Source organism: Nicotiana attenuata, unplaced genomic scaffold, assembly GCF_001879085.1.
Source record: "Nicotiana attenuata strain UT unplaced genomic scaffold, NIATTr2, whole genome shotgun sequence".
NCBI lineage: Eukaryota > Viridiplantae > Streptophyta > Magnoliopsida > Solanales > Solanaceae > Nicotiana > Nicotiana attenuata.
The window spans coordinates 347,019-364,408 of record NW_017670986.1 but is presented as its reverse complement, the minus strand read 5'-3'; the positions used below and the strand labels follow the sequence as shown (position 1 = coordinate 364,408).

At 38.7% G+C, this 17,390-nt stretch overlaps 2 protein-coding genes across 8 annotated transcripts; one reads left to right on the top strand and one right to left on the bottom strand.

Moving 5' to 3' along the window:
• Positions 1-1,216: 1,216 nt before the first annotated feature.
• Positions 1,217-6,944, bottom strand: LOC109245018. Its single transcript, XM_019412188.1, has 8 exons — positions 6,938-6,944; positions 6,551-6,782; positions 6,135-6,460; positions 2,720-2,800; positions 2,459-2,608; positions 1,942-2,125; positions 1,793-1,897; positions 1,217-1,652 (listed from the first exon to the last, which is right to left on the bottom strand). The coding sequence occupies exons 1-8, from the start codon at positions 6,942-6,944 to the stop codon at positions 1,217-1,219; spliced, it is 1,521 nt and encodes a 506-aa protein (XP_019267733.1).
• A 183-nt stretch (positions 6,945-7,127) lies between these two features.
• Positions 7,128-16,891, top strand: LOC109245022 (importin-5-like). 7 transcript variants are annotated; one of them, XM_019412193.1, is made up of 21 exons: positions 7,128-7,702; positions 8,186-9,394; positions 9,633-9,836; positions 10,303-10,407; positions 10,510-10,575; positions 10,664-10,828; positions 11,204-11,278; positions 11,358-11,509; positions 12,065-12,200; positions 12,304-12,373; positions 12,461-12,588; positions 12,669-12,725; positions 13,352-13,537; positions 13,645-13,737; positions 13,822-13,907; positions 13,980-14,046; positions 14,132-14,198; positions 14,303-14,439; positions 15,419-15,510; positions 16,095-16,161; positions 16,308-16,891. In XM_019412193.1, exons 2-21 carry the CDS (start codon positions 8,192-8,194, stop codon positions 16,542-16,544), a joined length of 3,393 nt encoding a protein of 1,130 aa, XP_019267738.1. In that variant the 5' UTR covers positions 7,128-7,702; positions 8,186-8,191; the 3' UTR covers positions 16,545-16,891. The 7 variants fall into 7 exon arrangements, 6 of the variants coding, with proteins under 6 accessions (XP_019267738.1, XP_019267737.1, XP_019267736.1 ...); XM_019412194.1 differs by lacking the exon at positions 7,128-7,702 and having other exon boundaries at positions 8,563-8,637; positions 8,757-9,394; XM_019412192.1 differs by lacking the exon at positions 7,128-7,702 and having other exon boundaries at positions 7,709-9,394; positions 11,204-11,245.
• Positions 16,892-17,390: the final 499 nt, after the last annotated feature.

Sequence of the window (17,390 nt, the reverse complement as noted above, 5' to 3'; positions counted from 1 at the left end):
GAGCTATTTGGAGCTTTGATGTCTGAGTAAAAGCCCAAGGAATTAAGCCGGGATCGCGTTCGGGGGTCGAGAACCACGCCTGAACTTCAAAAATCAAGCAAAAAGGCAAGCTCTGAGAGAAACCCACAATAGCGGTGCGTGGAGCACTGCGGCTGTGCATTTTGCCTGCTTCCCTGAAACTACATGCTTCCTGATAAACCCCACTTCTGACCCGTGTGGCGAGTCGCCCCATGCGGCGCGCCTATGCATATTCTTACATAGTAACACCCCAATTTCGTCTAAGAAAGGTGGTTTCGTTAGGGCCCGACCCTACTTAGTATAAATACATGTAAAAATATTATTTTGGGACTTTTGACACATATTAGACCTAAGGAAGCGAAGGAGGAGTTGGAGAAGCAAAAGCACAAGGATTTCATCATTCAATCCTCACTCAAGACAAGAGTTTGGATCGTTTTATGTTTTCCTTTAACTTAAACATATTCGTGATGAATTACTCCATATCTATGGAGTAGTTCTCTTTAGGGTTTGATGGATTAGGTATATTGATATTTGTTTGTGGGTTATTAACTCTAGTTTTATGTATTGAATCATTTTGGATGTTTTAATCGTTGCATCTATATTCACTTGTTCATGTAATCGAGAAAGGCATAACTTTTGAAATTTTTGCATTCTATCTCGTTGGTTGAATTCATTAATTATTCTTAGTAATCGGAAGAGGCTAGTTGAATTGTTGATTAAACCCATCTAGGAGGATATTCGAGAGAGGTTTTCCTTAAGACCAATCCACTATGAATTTTTGCATATCTTCACCGAGCTTAAATTGGTTCATCTTAAGAGGTTGAGACTTAATCGAGAGAGGAGTTTCTACTAAACGGTGAACTAATAATTGAGTGAATTCGAGAGAATCACTTGAACATTAGAAGTGGATTACCTAGAATTAAACCCCAAACAATTGTCTTGCACATATCCTATCAAAACCCTATTTTCTCCCAATTGATAACCTTATTTGCGCATTACTTGCATCGATTGTCACTAGTCAATAGCTTTAGATCCTTAGTTAATTATAATTTTAAACACCTAAATCTCAACTGTTGATCATCTTGGATATTAAACTAGAAACTACGAAAACACTATTTAAATCCAATCCCTGTGGATACGATATTATATTAAACTATATTCGACTAGCGAGCATATTTAAGTGTGTGTTTTGCGCTCGTCACGCAATTGTCAAACATGTTTTGAGTTTTTGAAAGCTCTTCTCACTTTCCTCTATCCATTGAGACTTTGTATTTTTCTGTGTTAGCTTGGTCAGTGGCGCTGCTATTCTGGAGAAATCCTGCGCATGCCTATAATTGTCTGCCAAGCCTAAAAAGTTACGAATCTTTGTAGAAAAATTAGGTCTGGGCCATTTTTGTACATCTTCTGTCTTTTTGGGATCCACCATAATTCCATCCTTGGATACAACATGCCCTAGAAATGCTACTGAGTCTAGCCAAAATTCACACTTTGAGAACTTAGCATAAAGCCAATGCTCTCGCAATGTCTGCAACATAGTCCTCAGATGATTCTCGTGCTCTCCTTGGCTACGAGAATATATCAGGATATCATCAATAAATACTATTACAAATCTGTCCAAAAACGGCTTGAACACCCTATTCATTAAATCATGAATGCAGCTGGAGCATTAGTCAGTCCGAAAGGCATCACAAGAAACTCATAGTGCCCGTACCGAGTTCTGAAAGTAGTCTTAGAAATATCTTCATCTTTGATTCTAAGCTAATGATAACCAAACCGCACGTCAATCTTTGGAAAGTGGGTAGCTCCTTGTAACTGATCAAACATATTGTCTATACGAGGCAAAGTATATTTATTGCGTATTGTTATCTTGTTCAAGTGCCTGCAGTTAATGCATATTCTCATAGATCTGTATTTCTTCTTTACGAACAATGCTGGTGCACCTCATGGCGAACACTAGGTCTGATGAAACCCTTATTTAACAAATCGTGCAACTGTTTCTTTAGCTCGCTCAACTCTACTGGTTCCAACCAATATGGGTTAATCGATATGGTATGTGTGTCAGGTGGCAAATCAATACCAAAATCTATTTCTCGTACCAGAGGCAATCCTGGTAATTCCTCAAGAAATACATCAAAAAATTCTCTCACTACTGGTACATTTTCTATACTAATTGTTTCCTTTCTTGTGTCATTTACAATAGCTAAGAGACCCAAGCAACCTTTCTACAGAAGTCGTTGAGCCTTCATAAAAGATACAACTTTGCAAATCTCTGGAACTTAAGCCCCTTTTAAAACAAAACTGGGTTCATTTGGTATCTCAAACTTAATTATCTTTGTATGACAATTGATGAGAGCATAGAAAGAAGATAACCAATCCATTCCCTTCAGCATGTCAAAGTCAATCATATCAAGTACAATAAGGTCAGCTAGAGTATCTCTACCCTCAACCCGAATCTGACAAGCACAGTACACGTATTCAGCTAATAGAGACTCTCCAACAAGAGTAGCAACTAGAAAAGGATAATTCAATATCTCAGGTTGTCTACTAAACCTCAAAGCAAAGTATGAGGACACATAGGAGTGAGTAGATCCTGGATCAATCAACCCAAGTGCATCAAATGAATAGACCGAGATAATACCTATAACCACATCATTTGAGGCCTAAGCATCCTGTCTAGTAAATGCAAAAACTCTCACCTGACCTCTACCAGCATTCCCTTGTCCTTGATTCATAGTAGCACGATCTCTAGCACATCGACCTCTATTTCCAGCACCTGCACCACCTGAAGTATTACGAGTAGTCTGAGTAGGTACAACTAACTAAATAGAACCGTGATTGAAATTCCTCGAAGGATGAGGGAAATCCCTCAAGCGATGTCCTAACTGGCCACACAGAAAGCACACTCCAGTCAGAACACGACAGTGGCCCAAATGCGACCTACCACAGGTATGACATACTGGAGTGGTAGCATAAATCTGCCCAGAATTACGATGTCCAGATGATGATGGTCCCCTAGTATCTTGTAATGACCCGACCGGTCGTTTTGAGCTCTAGCGTATCGTTCAGTGGTTTGAGTAGCTACACTTTATAATTTATGACTTGTACGTGTGGCCGGAATTGAATTTTGGAAAGTTCAGAGATGATTCGGATGGAAAATTCTAATTTCGAAAGCTTTAAGTTGGAAGAGTTGACTAAGGTTTGACTTTTGAGTAAACGACCTCGGAATCGAAATTTGAAGGTTCCAATAGGTTCGTGCTATAATTTCGGACTTGGGCGTATGTTTGAGTTGAGTATCGGGTGGTCCGGGAGCATTTTGGCGCTTATTGTAGAAAGTTGGCATTTTGAAAGTTTAAGAATTTCTTATGTTTGTTTGAAGTGGACTTTGGTGTTTCGATGTCCGTTTGCGGTTCCGAGTCTTGGAATAGGTTCATATCATGATTTGTGACATATACTCAATGTTTGGCGTCATTCCGGAATGTTTTGATATGATTCGAACGCATTTGTCGAAGTTTGGAAGTTTGAAAGTTTAAAGAAGGATTTCGATTGTCGATTCGTAGTTTTGATGTTGTTTGGTGTGATTTGATCCCTCGACCAGGTTCGCGTCATGTTTTGGGACTGATTGGTGTGATTGGACGGGGTACCGGGGGCCCCGGGGGCCCTTGGTGTGTTTCGGGGTGATTTCGGACCAAGTCTGGCTGATTTGTTGCTGCTGGTATGCCGGTGTACTGGTGTGTTTTGCGATCACGAAGATTGTCCCCCAACCGTGAAGAGGGAAATTTGATGGGGTAGCTGATTGCCCTACGCGAATGCGAAGAGGGGCTTGTGAATCCGCAGGTAAGCCTGGCAGTGCTTCGCGAACATGGGGGCCCAACTGCGAACGCGATGAGGAATTGGAGGAAACGGGGTAGAAGGCCTTTGGCCTACGCGAACGCGATATCATGGACGCGAATGCGAAGAAGGTTTTGGGGAAGTGGCATTTTTGGCCTTGATGATCGCGAGGCATTTTCCGCGATTGCAAAATAGGTCTCCTAAGTGGTGTATAAGTTTGCAAAATGGGTTTTGGCTCATTTTATCTCAAACCTTCCATGGGAGCCGAGCTTGGGGCGAGTTTGAAGGAGCTTCTTTGCCACCCATCACTAGGTAAGTGATTTCTTCACATTGTGAGTTAAATATATGAATTATACATGGATTTAAACATGAAAATTTGTAGAAATTTTGGCTTTTGGTGAAAAACCTAGAATTTGACCATGAAATTGGACATCAAATTGGGAATAAATTATATATTTGAGCTCGTAATATTATGGGTAATGTTTATCTTCAAAAAAATTTGGAATCCGGGCACGTGGGCCCGAGGGTCGATTTATTAACTTTTCGAGCGGAGTTGGAAATTATTATGAATTGATTTATTATGAGTATTAGAGTATATTTTTATTGGTTTGCATATTGTTTGACTAGTTTTGGAGTGACGGGCATCAGTTTGAGGTGTTAGAGTGGTGTAGGAGCCGGTTATGGAACTTCAGAGCGAGGTAAGTCTCTTGCCTAACCCTGTGAGGGGAAACTACCCTAGGTGATGTATTTGATATTTGCTATTTGTTGTGGGGGCTACGTACGCACGAGGTGACGAGAGTCCATACGTAACTAGATTCATGTTATGTTCAGGTAGACTTAGGTTATGCCATGCTATAATTATACTATTTGGGTTATCTTTGCTCGTCTAATTCCGTTACTTCGCATTACGACTTGAGACTAGACTTGTGTAGAGTGATAGACTTGCTATTGTAGAGATTTGACGAGCTTCATGATTAGCCACATAATAACGTGCTCCCCTTATGAATTTCTCCCGCATTGTGCGTTTTCATCGAAAAGCTTCCTTAAAGTTCATAACTCACACGTTTATTTGTGAGTGAGATCAAGGACCCGTTAAAGCTTCTTATTCTAATAGGATCGGGCCATTTACCTCGGCCGTATAATAGATGCATCTATGGTTTGTGTCGTTCGACCCTCGGCAGTGCACACATTATGATGGGATAGAGTCGTTCGCCTCGACAGGATTTTGTACCACACTCTCATGGGAGCGGGCCGTTTGCCTTGGCAGTATAATAGATGTATCTATGGTTCGTGCCGTTCGACCCTCGGTAGTGCACACATTATGATGGGATCAGGTCGTACGCCTCGATATTTCTATAAAATACTCTTATGGAATCGTGCGTAATATTTGACAAGAAGCTAGTATTGTTAGTTTTCCTGATTTGAACTGTGAAGAACTATCTAGTGAGGTCCATTATATATATGCTCCGGTTGAGGAGGTAACTACTAACTGAGAGCTTGAGTTTATTGTTGAGGGGAGGATTGTACCACGTATTTATACTTATTTATTTCGTTTATTTACTCTGTCTCACATCTGTTTACTTCCTATTGTATTTGATTTATTAGACCACTAGTAAGTGTCGATATCGATCCCTCATTACTACTTCTCCGGAGTTAGGCTAGATACTTACTGGGTACGCGTTGATTTACGTAATCATGTTACACTTGCTGCACTTATTGTGCAGGTGTGTGTATATATATATATATATATATATATATATATATATATATATATATATATATATATATATATATAGATAGATAGATAGATAGATAGATAGATAGATATGTTTATGGTTGTCCTCTAGGCGCAGAGGCGCGGTTATTGTGGGGACTTTACCGTGAGCTGCATTCCATGTTACGATCCGCAGTATACAGAGTCTCCATCAGAGTTATTTATATTCTCCTGTCTAACTTGTATTCCAGATGGATGTTGTATTATTATTGTGTTCCTTAGTAGATGCTCATACACTTGTGACACCAGATTTTGGGGGTTCCTACTGGTTGTTCATTATTATAGTTCACGTAATTATTATCATTTCACCTTGAAATTTTTATTTTTATACATGAATTGGAAAATAAAATCACGGGTTTTCTACGAGTACCAGCTTTTATACTATTTAATAAATGGGAATTTTGATTTCAAAGTAATAAAAATAAGTAATTAAGTGGACCAATCACTGTTGGCTTGCCTGACGGTGACGTTAGGCACCACCACGACTTGTAGTGAATTTTGGGTCGTGACATACCCAGTCTGTAATGTGGTCTATATGTGGATTGTGAAGACAAGTGTGTCCCTGTCTGAGAACCCTGTTGGTGTTGTCCCTGATTTCCTGCTATGCGATTTTCACTAAAACCGCCACTGAAAGACCCTCCTATCTTGGCCTTCTTACGTAAATAAATAGTTGTATGCTCATCATGTCCCTTGTTTTCAATATTTCTAGCGAGATCGACTGCATCAGAGTAGGATAAAGTCTTCATCTGTGGGGCTACTGCAGTGTATAGACGACCAACCAACCCATTAACAAACCTCTGACCTCTAGCTTCTTGGGTAGACACTAAGTAAGGAGCATATCTAGCTATATTACAAAACTTGGTATTATAAGTTTACCCATCAATATCTGGAGTCCGAACCAATCTCTCAAAGTCTCTAGCATATTTTTACCTCAGGCTGTCCGGAGGAAAATGATCCATGGACAACTTACTGAACTCGTCCCATGTTAGTGGTGCTGCTCCTGCTGGCCTTCCTTGCAACACAATTTCAAGCCATGTATTGGCCATATCCTCTAGTTTGTATGCTGCGAGCTCCATGACTCTCTCACTAGAACATCCAAGAGCACGTAATGCCTTGAGTGTCCCATCCAAGAAACTTTGAGGATTTGCTGAATTATCGGAACCTGTGAACTTTGGTGATTTCAATTTCAGTAACTCTTACAAGGATACCTCCTTATTCGTACAACAGTTCGCACTGGTGATGGAGTGTACTAAACTCCGTGTTCTTGTACATGATGTGGCATAGTAGCTTGAGATTGGCTCATGTTTACTTATATACCCAGCATCTCTCCCGTATTTTTTTGTTGATATGGTGCCTAGGGTGTCGCAGTGAGTCAAATGAGTTTGGGCTCAAATTGACACCCCTAACTAGGAATGATTATAAATAGAAAAATATGAAAATTATATTTTGTATTATTGGTAGGTATTCACATATATATTTTGTACCATAGAGAGTAAGATGCAAGAGACTTGCTAGTTGTACACAACTCTATATATATTGGGAGGAAGTGAAAGTTCATCGTCCAAGCCCCTAATTCAACACGACCCATCGTGAATTTACTATGAGTTGCGCTGATAGTCGATCACCAAATATACTTTGACAAGTGAGAACTATGATATCTGGGTAAAAGCAGCTATCAATGGTCTTGAAGCAAAAAGGGAAATTTGGTTTTATTAATGGAGATTACCCCAAAACCAGTGTTTGAAACTGGAGCCGAATATCAAGCGTCGCAAGTTAATAATTTAGCCATATGTTGTTTAATTCTGTCGAAGACCCTATTAAAATATAAAGTTAATAGTCAGATGTGGAAAGACCTTAAGGAGCGCTACACAGTCGTAGGGGAAAGAAAATGTTTAACAAAAAGTTGACAAGTACTTTGAGCCCATTGATTTAGGCAATATTGGAAAGAGCCAGTTGAGAGGATGCTCGCGCTCTTGTTGGACGTGACAGTCAGTTACAGTGGGTAAACATTGCCTAAGCACATTTGACCTCCAACAATGGTGTCGACAGCAGTGAGGTGGCAGAGGCGGTTCAACTTTTAAGGTTTTTTAATATTGAACACATTATATTTTTAAAGTTATGAGTTCATATCTGCTATTTTTGCAATTTAAATAAATTTTCGAAAGTTATGGTATGTGGAACGCTATATCCGCCTCTGTGAGGTGGAGCATGGGTTGGACTTTCTTTCTGCCGAAGGGATGTTGCGTGTTTATCATATACTTTTTGCGATTTGCCTAATTTTAAATATCAGAGAGTGCTTGGGATCACCTCAAGCTAAGTAAGAGCTCTGCTTACGTGCCTTTATAATTTTTAAAAAACAAGCTGAATTGACCATAGTATATATGATCTTGAATGAGGTGCCTATAGTTTTCTCCCTTTCATAAATCATTAGGTATTGGTGGGAAACGATCTTCTATATATTTTCATTTAAACTGTCAGATAAATCACATTGTCACAGCTCCATACTCTTCCTAGTCTCTCTCTCAAAATACTATCATGGATATTGTGTTGACTCAGTTCCATAAGGTCCAGATGGAGGCCATTTTGGGGCCCGAATTGGAGCCATTTGAAACCTTCATTTCCAATCACATGGAAAGCTCCGAGGAAACAGTTTCTGAGGCTAAGTCAATGTTCAACATGATGAAGCACAAGGATCCTAACTCCTTTGCTCTTAAGCTTGCTCTTGGCTCTTCCTATGACATTTACTCCCGTGAAAAGTGTACTGTCCTCTTAAAACAGTTGCTTACTGATGAGGATGACTTGTGCACTTGGAGCAATCTAAGTGTGTCAACTCAATCCACCATCAAATCAATCCTCCTTAGTCGAATCAAGAGCGAAGAATCAAGATTCATCATCCAAGAGCTCCGTGACACTGTTTCGAAGCTGGCTGCTTCACTTCTTCCAGATAACAACTGGCCGGAATTATTGCCGTTCTTGTACCAGTGCCTCACTTCCACTTCAAACAACTACTTAAAGAGGTCAGCTTTCATATTATTTCGGCAACTAGCCAAGGACATAGGTGAAACAATTGTCCCTTGCGTAAAAGATATGCACTCACTATTCTTAAATACACTGAATGACGATACCCTCGATGTAGATGTGAGGATCGAGGCCATGAGTGCTGTGTTCAACTTCATTAAGTGCGTATTGAGTTCAAATGAAAAGGAGTTGTTTCAGGATTTATTGCCAGGTATGATGGGGACGTTGACTAATGCATTGAGCAACAATGAGGAGAAGGTTGCAGCACATGAACCTCTGAAAGTTTTTATTAAGTTGGCGAAGAATGAGCCTAGGTTCTTCAGGAGGCAGCTAGTGGATGTGGTGGATATCATGTTTGAGATAGCAGAATCTGAGAGTTTAGATCAAAGAGCGAGGCACTTTGCGGTTCTATTCTTTATAACTTTGATCGAGGCGAAGGAGAAGGCCGCAGGCATGCTGAAGAGATTGCCTTTGTTTATTAGCAGATATTTTGCAATGTTATTAAAGTTATTACTAGATAGTAAAGATGACCCTGCTTGGAATAGTGGCGAGAACGTGCATGATTATGCAGGGATATTGATCTGTGACCACAAAATTGGCGAGGAGGGTTTGCACCAGTTTTCTCTTGCATTACAAGGTGAGTTTACTACTCATATTGCAATAGAGCAGTTGTGTGCTTACTTGGCTGCCCCAGAGTGGGAGAAGCGCCATGCAGCTCTCATTGCACTTGCTCAGATAGCTGAAGGTTTCTCAGAGGTACAAGAATTGTCTTAGTGTGTATTAGTTATGGCTATGGTTTGATTATAAGGCATATTATTTCAACTCATTGTATTTAGGCGGTGTTTTCTGCTGGCCAACTGCTTAAATTTACAAGATAGTTTGTCCACAACTCTGCCAGAATGCTTTATACTCTATGCTTTATTGTTTAAAGTTATCTCTTTGACTTTTTCTCTTAGGCGATTACCTTGGAATCATAGCTTCTTTACTATTACAGGTGATGATTAAGAATCTGGAGCAAATGATGAATATGGTTTTAAACTGTTTCCAAGATCCTCATCCTCGAGTCAGATGGGCTGCTTGCTGGGCAATTTCTCAGTTGTTGATTGACTTCTCTCCGCTTGTGCAAGAACAATACCATAACCAAATATTCCTTGCATTAGCTGCAGCCATGGATGATTTTCAAAATCCTCGAGTGCAGGTCTGACCAATGTAACGTTTACTAATGCTGCTAACCCTATGAATAATTGCAGGCTAACATAGAAGATTAAATTATCATTGATGCATGAAACTACCAGCAAAAGTTTTTATTCTTACTGCACATTTACAAGGGGGATGCATATACCATATAGTTGAAGACCTTTACATGGATGATTTTCAAAAGTTCTGTAACAGTTAGTATCATGATTCTATCTAACTTACTGGATTCAGTATTGTGTTTCTGGGAATTTTTTGTTTTATGACTTTTTTGGTTGCAATACGAGCTCTCTTGCTGACTTACAAGATCGTTGACTGATTGTAATAATGTCACACGAGGTATCTAAAATGTAGTCTTGAATAAGTTTTTGAAAAAACCATAAGCCTAAAGATTTGGTAGATGCGACATTCCTCCATTCAGTTGTTGTTACCAGCTAATTTGCTTCCTTTACTCTTTCGCATTTTCATAGGCATTTGCCACGGCAGCTCTCTGCAACTTCTGTGTGCCTGACGAGCCAGAAACTTTGATACCTTACCTAGATGGGATAGTTAACAAACTGCTTGTACTTCTACAGGTGTGCAAATATAGAGGTCACCAAATTACTAAGTATGTCACTGCTGAGTGCTGACAAGAGACTAATGATGCCTTTTTATGCTTTTTGTTGCTTGAAATGCAGCATAACAAACAAATGGTCCAAGAACAAGCATTAACTGCATTCTCTTCTATTGCTCAATCTGTTAAGGTATTAACTGGTGTATTAATTTTTGGCTCAGTACTATTTCTACATATTTATGAATAATGAAGGCAAATATTATATTATATGTCAACAGGAGCACTTCCGAACAAACTATGACACTGTTATGCCACACTTGAGAACTGTCCTGAGAAACGCACATCTTAATTCTAATCTCATTCTTCGTGCCAGAGCAATGGAGTGCATAAGTGTTGTTGGGATGGCTGTTGGCATGGAGAAATTCAAAGATGATGTAGAGCAGGTCTCTTCTTCCAATTATACCCAGTGGCTCCAGTACACATCTTTTTTAGTTCCATACTGATGGAGTGCTGAACACATAATAATCCCATTGATTGGGATTGCTTCTTTCCTGTTTCATTTGTTATGCTATGTCAGATGGCTTTACTGTAGTCAAACCATAGTATATCTCTTGCTCGAGTTACTACGTCTTTCAACAACAAAATAATGACAGGAATATCCTTATTCTTACCATTTCCATTTTGGTCTCCCTCCTTTCCGCCTCTCTTGGCATTCTCTTCTTGTCTTGGCATGCGCTAGCGTGAGCTTATTTGCTTTTGGCCAATTCTCAACAAAGAGCTTACTTTTATTTGTTTCCCTTTTGTTGTTTTCATTAAAGGTCATGGAAGTGCTTATGTCATTACAAGGATTACAAGCGAAGGTGGATGATCCTACTACTAAATACATGCTAGGCGTATGTGTTAATCACTTGATTTTAATATCAATAGTTCTTTATAGATTCGCCCCCCTTTATTTTCTTTATTTCGTTGCAGGCCTGTACTAGAATTTGCAAGTGCATGGGACGGGATTTTCTTCCTTATATGAGTGCAATCATGCCATTTTTAATTAAATGTGCTGAACTTGAACCTGTTATGACCATATCTGCGAAGTTGGATTATGAATATTATGAGTTAAATGATAATAGGTAAGCTTTTATCATTGAGATTTTTGGACTATGAAAATTATGAGTCAGATGATAATAGGTAAACTTTTATCATTGAGATTTGACCATCTCGGCGAAGCTTTTGATACTGTTAAGAAATGGACCTTAAGTCTAACTCAATCTCAAAAGCTAGCTCATGAGGTGAAGATTATCTAAAACAATACAAGGAGATCAAGTCTCCCATCCACTACCAATGTGGGAATCTAACACACCCCGCACGCTTAGGCCTGTCAATTGATGACAATATAATGTGGGGTCCCAAATAGGGTAAACCAAGAATTTAAATGGATTTTGCTTTGATACTATGTAAGAAATGGACTTTGAGCCTAATTCAACCAAAAAATTAGCTCATGAGGTGAGGATTGTGCAAAATCATGAAACCGAGTCCCCCATCCACTACCGATGTGGGAATCTAACAACTATGATTGATGTCTAATTCTTGTTTTGGATTCATCAAAAAGGTGAAGCCTATTGGGGAGAGGTGGTTATCAGGGACAGGGTGTACCTAGGATCTTACTTAAGCTTTACATCTTGCAGTATAGAGAAAATCAAGCTTGGAGATAAAACGACGTTCAAGAAAGGAGATGTCCCAGAGGAGAAAGTTGTAGCCTGTGATATGCTATGCTGGTACAGTGATATATTGCAGGAAGACTTCTACCCATGGATTTCCCAGGTTGGCTTGAATGATCGATCACCTTCATGTTTTCTTGTCCTCATGTGCTGTTAAGTGAGGTCAAATTGAACAAGGGATATCAATGACTTCATGCATGAATCAGGTTGTTTCAATCTTTGTTCCGCTTCTGAAATGCTATATCCACAATCCTCTCAGGAGATCTGCTGTTGTAGGTAGAGTTCTCATTTTCATATGGTTTCTTTGTTTTTCATGTAAATTGTCCAGTTGCTGATGCAATTTTCTTATTTTTGCTGTTTAAGCAATGCCCATCCTGTTGCGTTCTGCTAAACTGGCTTTTGAGAAAGGGATTGCTCAAGGTGAAAGTGAGTCATATTTCGCGAAGTTGTCAGACTATATAATACTGTCTTTGGTAGAGGCTATGCATAAGGTTGTCCTTAACATCTGTACTTATGTTGTTCCTTCTTTTTGGATAATGAGAAAGTGATACCTGATGTGTTATCTCAACAGGAACATGTGACAGAAATCTGTGCAATCATGTTGGGAGAATTGAATTATTGCCTGCAGGTTGGTTATGTTTTAAGCCAGGGTTTTCTTTAATTCTTGATCCAAGTTTGCAGTGTTCTCGTATAACCGATATGTTTCTTTTACTCTATATAATCCAGTATGATCAACATGTTGGCCTTTACATTCCCAAAACAGTAAAAACAACCAATTTTAATTTTATGGGCACTCTTGATATATGACCCTATTTCTTTTCCTTCACTAGAGATCCAAACAAGACAGTCGTCCAAATCAGTTTTATTCTAATAAAAAAGAAAGCTTAGTACATCTCTTATACAAAGGAAAACATGGGTACAAAGAGCAATGACTTGCACGCTAATATGTCCAGGGGATCAAGCCAAGTAGGAGCTCCTTATTTAATTCTTACTTGTGTGGATACAAGCATAATTTATACCATATTAAAATGCTTAAAAGTGGATGTGTGGAATCAAATTTTTCACAGATGTGGTAATCATAATGTTCTCTTGACATGACAAGGTAACACTAGAAAGTCTTACAAATAGCCTATGGCTATTATTTAGAATGTTTCATTAGTATTATCAAAGCAAGGCAGAACAACAGTGAATGAAACAAGTTAGAATTGCAAAGAAAAATTTCTGTTATTATGGTCCTTTTGTATCTTCTTTCAGATTTGTAGACCACTTCCCACTGAAGGTCAGGTTCGTAGCATCGTTAATGAGATAAAGCATGCAATTACAGAAAGTTCAAGTAGAAAACAAGCACTCACAGAGAGAAATAGACCGGAAGACGTTGATGCTGAGGAAGCAGAATTGTTAAGGGGGGAAAGAGAGCAAGAAGAAGAAGTTTTCGAGAATGTATGTTCTATATAAGAATGGAGTTCAGACAGAAGCTGTGTTTTCCGTTTACAAGCATTTCACTTTGAATCTACCATCATTTTTAAATCGATCTAACTTTTTATTAGGTTGGTGAAATATTGATAACATTGATCAAAGCTTTCAAGGCTGCTTTCTTGCCTTTCCTTGAGGAGTTGTCACCATATTTGTTACCTATGTGGGTAAGTCATAACCTCTAAATCCTCTAGATTGTTTTTATTATATATATTATTGTTTTCCACATTGAATTTTTCTTGCTTTTGAAGGCCAAGGAGACAACAACTAATGAGAGATGTACATCTATTTGTATCTTTGATGCTCTTGTGGAGGTGTGCCCTGAAGCAGCTCTAAAGTAGGTCGATTTGTATGGTTTTTTCTCTAATGTTAATTCTCAATTTTGATAGTTACTTCCTGTGACAATTAGGTACTATGATGTTTGTCTTCCATTAATTTTTGACGCAAGCAATGATGAAAATCCAGCTGTTAGACAGGTTTGTACATCTTAGCAGTTGTAACAGTTTTCAGTTAAGTTGCATTTACTATTTGATTTGTTGGAGAACCATATGTCATGTTCAGGCTGCTTTTTATGGACTTGGGCTGTGGGCGGAATATGGTCGTTCTTCTTTCAAACCTTTTGTTGCAGGTATGTTATTGTTGAATGTGATACTTAGACCATTTTCTACATGGAGAAGGGGACAAAAAGTTATATGTTTTTTGTGTTTAATTAAATCTTATGACCCGAACCAGAGGCTCTGTCAAGGATCAAAGTAGTGATAATGCATATGAATGCTCTTGAACCTGAGAATGAAAAAGCATATGATAATGTTGTTTTTGCACTTAGTAAGATATGTCAGTTTCATGGTGAAAGTATTGACTTAGCCCAGGTATGTTCTTTTATTTGTTTATGCATTCTTACACCTTTAGCTCATATACACTTGAGTTGGCATTCCAAAATTTCATTTATAAATTTGGGGTAATTCATTGCATGCATATATCATATAGTAGAAATATCACAATGTTTGATCGCTTTATTGTTTTTCAATATTTATGTTATAGAATTTAAAAGCTAAAAGACAGTAAGTCAAGTGAATCATCCCCACAATTCCCAAAGACTGCGAATATACTCCGCCATGTTTTAACTGTAACACCCCCGACTTTAGACAGAGTCTCACATCGACAAAACACAAGAGGGATGCTGTGTATATAAGTTAACAAGCCTTAGACCCTAGTGACGTGTTTTAAACCCGTGAGGGCCTAGGCCCAGAGCGGACAATATCACTAGCGGGCTGGGCTGTTACAGAATATGTAACACCCCAGACTTTAGACAATCCTACATCGACAAAACACAAGAGGAATACTGGGTATATAAGTTAACAAGCCTTAGACCCTAGTGACGCGTTTTAAACCCGTGAGGGCTTAGGCCCAGAGCGGATAATATCACTAGCGGGCTGGGCTGTTACATATGGTATCAGAGCCGCTCTTGTGTCAGCCTTACCGATGGTGGGTCAGAGTTCAACTGAGTTTAGGCAAATCCCGGTTAGGCGGGGCAAACCTCAGTGCTGAGTCTAGGCGAATCCCATTCGGTGGGGCAAACCTCAGTGAGGACGCATTTTAAACCCGTGAGGGCCTAGGCCCAGAGCGGACAATATTACTAGCGGGCTGGGCTGTTACATTAAACACACACATAGAGATTTACAAGAGTTTCCTATTAGTCATTTCTTGTTCATTTATTTGCTTTACCGTTTTAGTCGAAAGGAGTTTTGGTTAAGCCAATGAGGACTATTCTATAAGTGACTTAATTTGACTAATAACATTACTGCGATTGTAATTGCCCCATAATTCTTATTCCAAGTCATTTGATAGGTTATTCCAGTTTGGTTGAATTGCCTGCCTATAAAAGCTGACTTGGACGAAGCCAAAGACGTTCATGAACAGTTATGTTCAATGGTCGAAAGGTATTGGAACTGGATTGGTTTGCTCTAGTCTTTATACTCATTTACTCTGGATTGGTTTTGTTACCTTGGCATTGATAATCAAGGCTGTTTGCAGGGGTAAACCGATTATATTTGCTTTTAGCAGGTTCTTTACATTAAGTTTTGTTCTAAAACCATAAAAGAGAACATCACAAATGGCAACATAAGATTAGAAATGTTTTCTGTAGATAAATTGTGATTGTTTTTAACGGAACAATGTACATTCTAAATGAACTTTGTAATTTCAGCTTCAGGGAAAACTAAACAAAACACATCTTCCAAACGTTTGAAGTAATATATTAATATTGTTGTAACTAGTTTACAAGTTAATGATATTGCAGCTGGAACGGTGTTGATATATTTGGCATAACAAAATTTCATTAGGCGGTGAAACCATTTAATACAGATGAATTGTTGACTTCTCTGATATGGGGATTTGACTCAACAGAAATCATCTAGTTGGTGGTTGTTACTGGGATTTATCTATGTTTCAATTAGCAATTCAAATCTATCAACATTGTGCTTGTAAACTATAATATGTGTTTACCAAATTTTCTCACTTTCAGGTCAGACAGAGAAGTTTTAGGTCCCAACTATGAGTACCTTCCAAAAGTTGTTTCCATTTTTGCAGAGGTTAGTTTGAGATTACAACCTAAACTTCATTTAGATAGTTTATTGATCTACCAAGATGTTTATCTCATGATATTTGTGGCATTTTTATTGAAGTAACCTTTATATCTCTGTAGCCATCCAGTAATTGGAAGTTGCTTCTTCTGTAGGTTCTATGTGCCGGAGAGGATCTTGCTACAGAAGGAAACACGAAACGCATGATTAATCTTTTGAGGCATTTTCAGGAAACAATACCACCAGCCACCTTGGCATTTGCATGGTCATTGCTATTGCCTCAGCACGAGATGGAGTTGGAATCCATTTTATCAGTGCCTAAGGAAGATGTTAACATTTTAACCCATGCAATGAAACTTGTAGTCTTGTGCTGTGGGAACCAAACATTTTGATTTGGGCAGTGTGGTCTTATCGGCCTGTCTGGTGCGATAATGCTCAGGGTTGGTCAAATGTGTAAGGTTCAGGGCCAGTTATGGAGATCGACTCTTGCAAAGTTCGGACTAGTCATTTTCTTTCTTCTAAATTATATCTATTATACAGTTCAAGTGGTGGTTTTTTTTCTTTATTTCTGATGTTTTTGCTAGCAGTTATTTATCTGTCCCATTTTCCAAATACTCCACTAGCCTCCAGAAACATTTACCTTTGCCCACGGTTTTGTAATACGTATTAAATTCATTAGGCACCTCTCTGGCCTTATAAATGTAAAACAACATCAATGCAGGAGGAAATTATCCTTTCATTGAGTCCTGTTAGGAGCTTACTATGGAATCCTTCTTTCATCGTCTTTGAATGGCTTACAAATAGTAAAATGTAGATAACAAGGGTCGTATGTTGACAATTTCCTCCCCCACCCGCTCAACAAGAGCAACCACGGATAGCTTAACTCAACCTCAAAAGCTACTCATGGGGTGAGGATCATCCAAAATTATGTATGGAGATGTTGGCTTTCCTTTTCAACTAGACCCCTAGGGAGTTTAAAACTTAATTAATAATTTTTTGAACATAAAATATATTTTTGATGTTAAAAAAAAAAAAAGATACAATAATGGGTATTTCGCAGTTTTATACTGCGAATTGGCTTAACGGATTTTTTCGCCGTTAAGGCATTTCGCAGTTTTAAAAAAAATCTAAATTTTTTTAATTGACATTTCGTAGTACAGTACTGCGAATTACAATTCGTTGTACTGAACTACGAATTGCCCTATAAAAACGGGTCGTCTTCTTCCCACAGACAACGA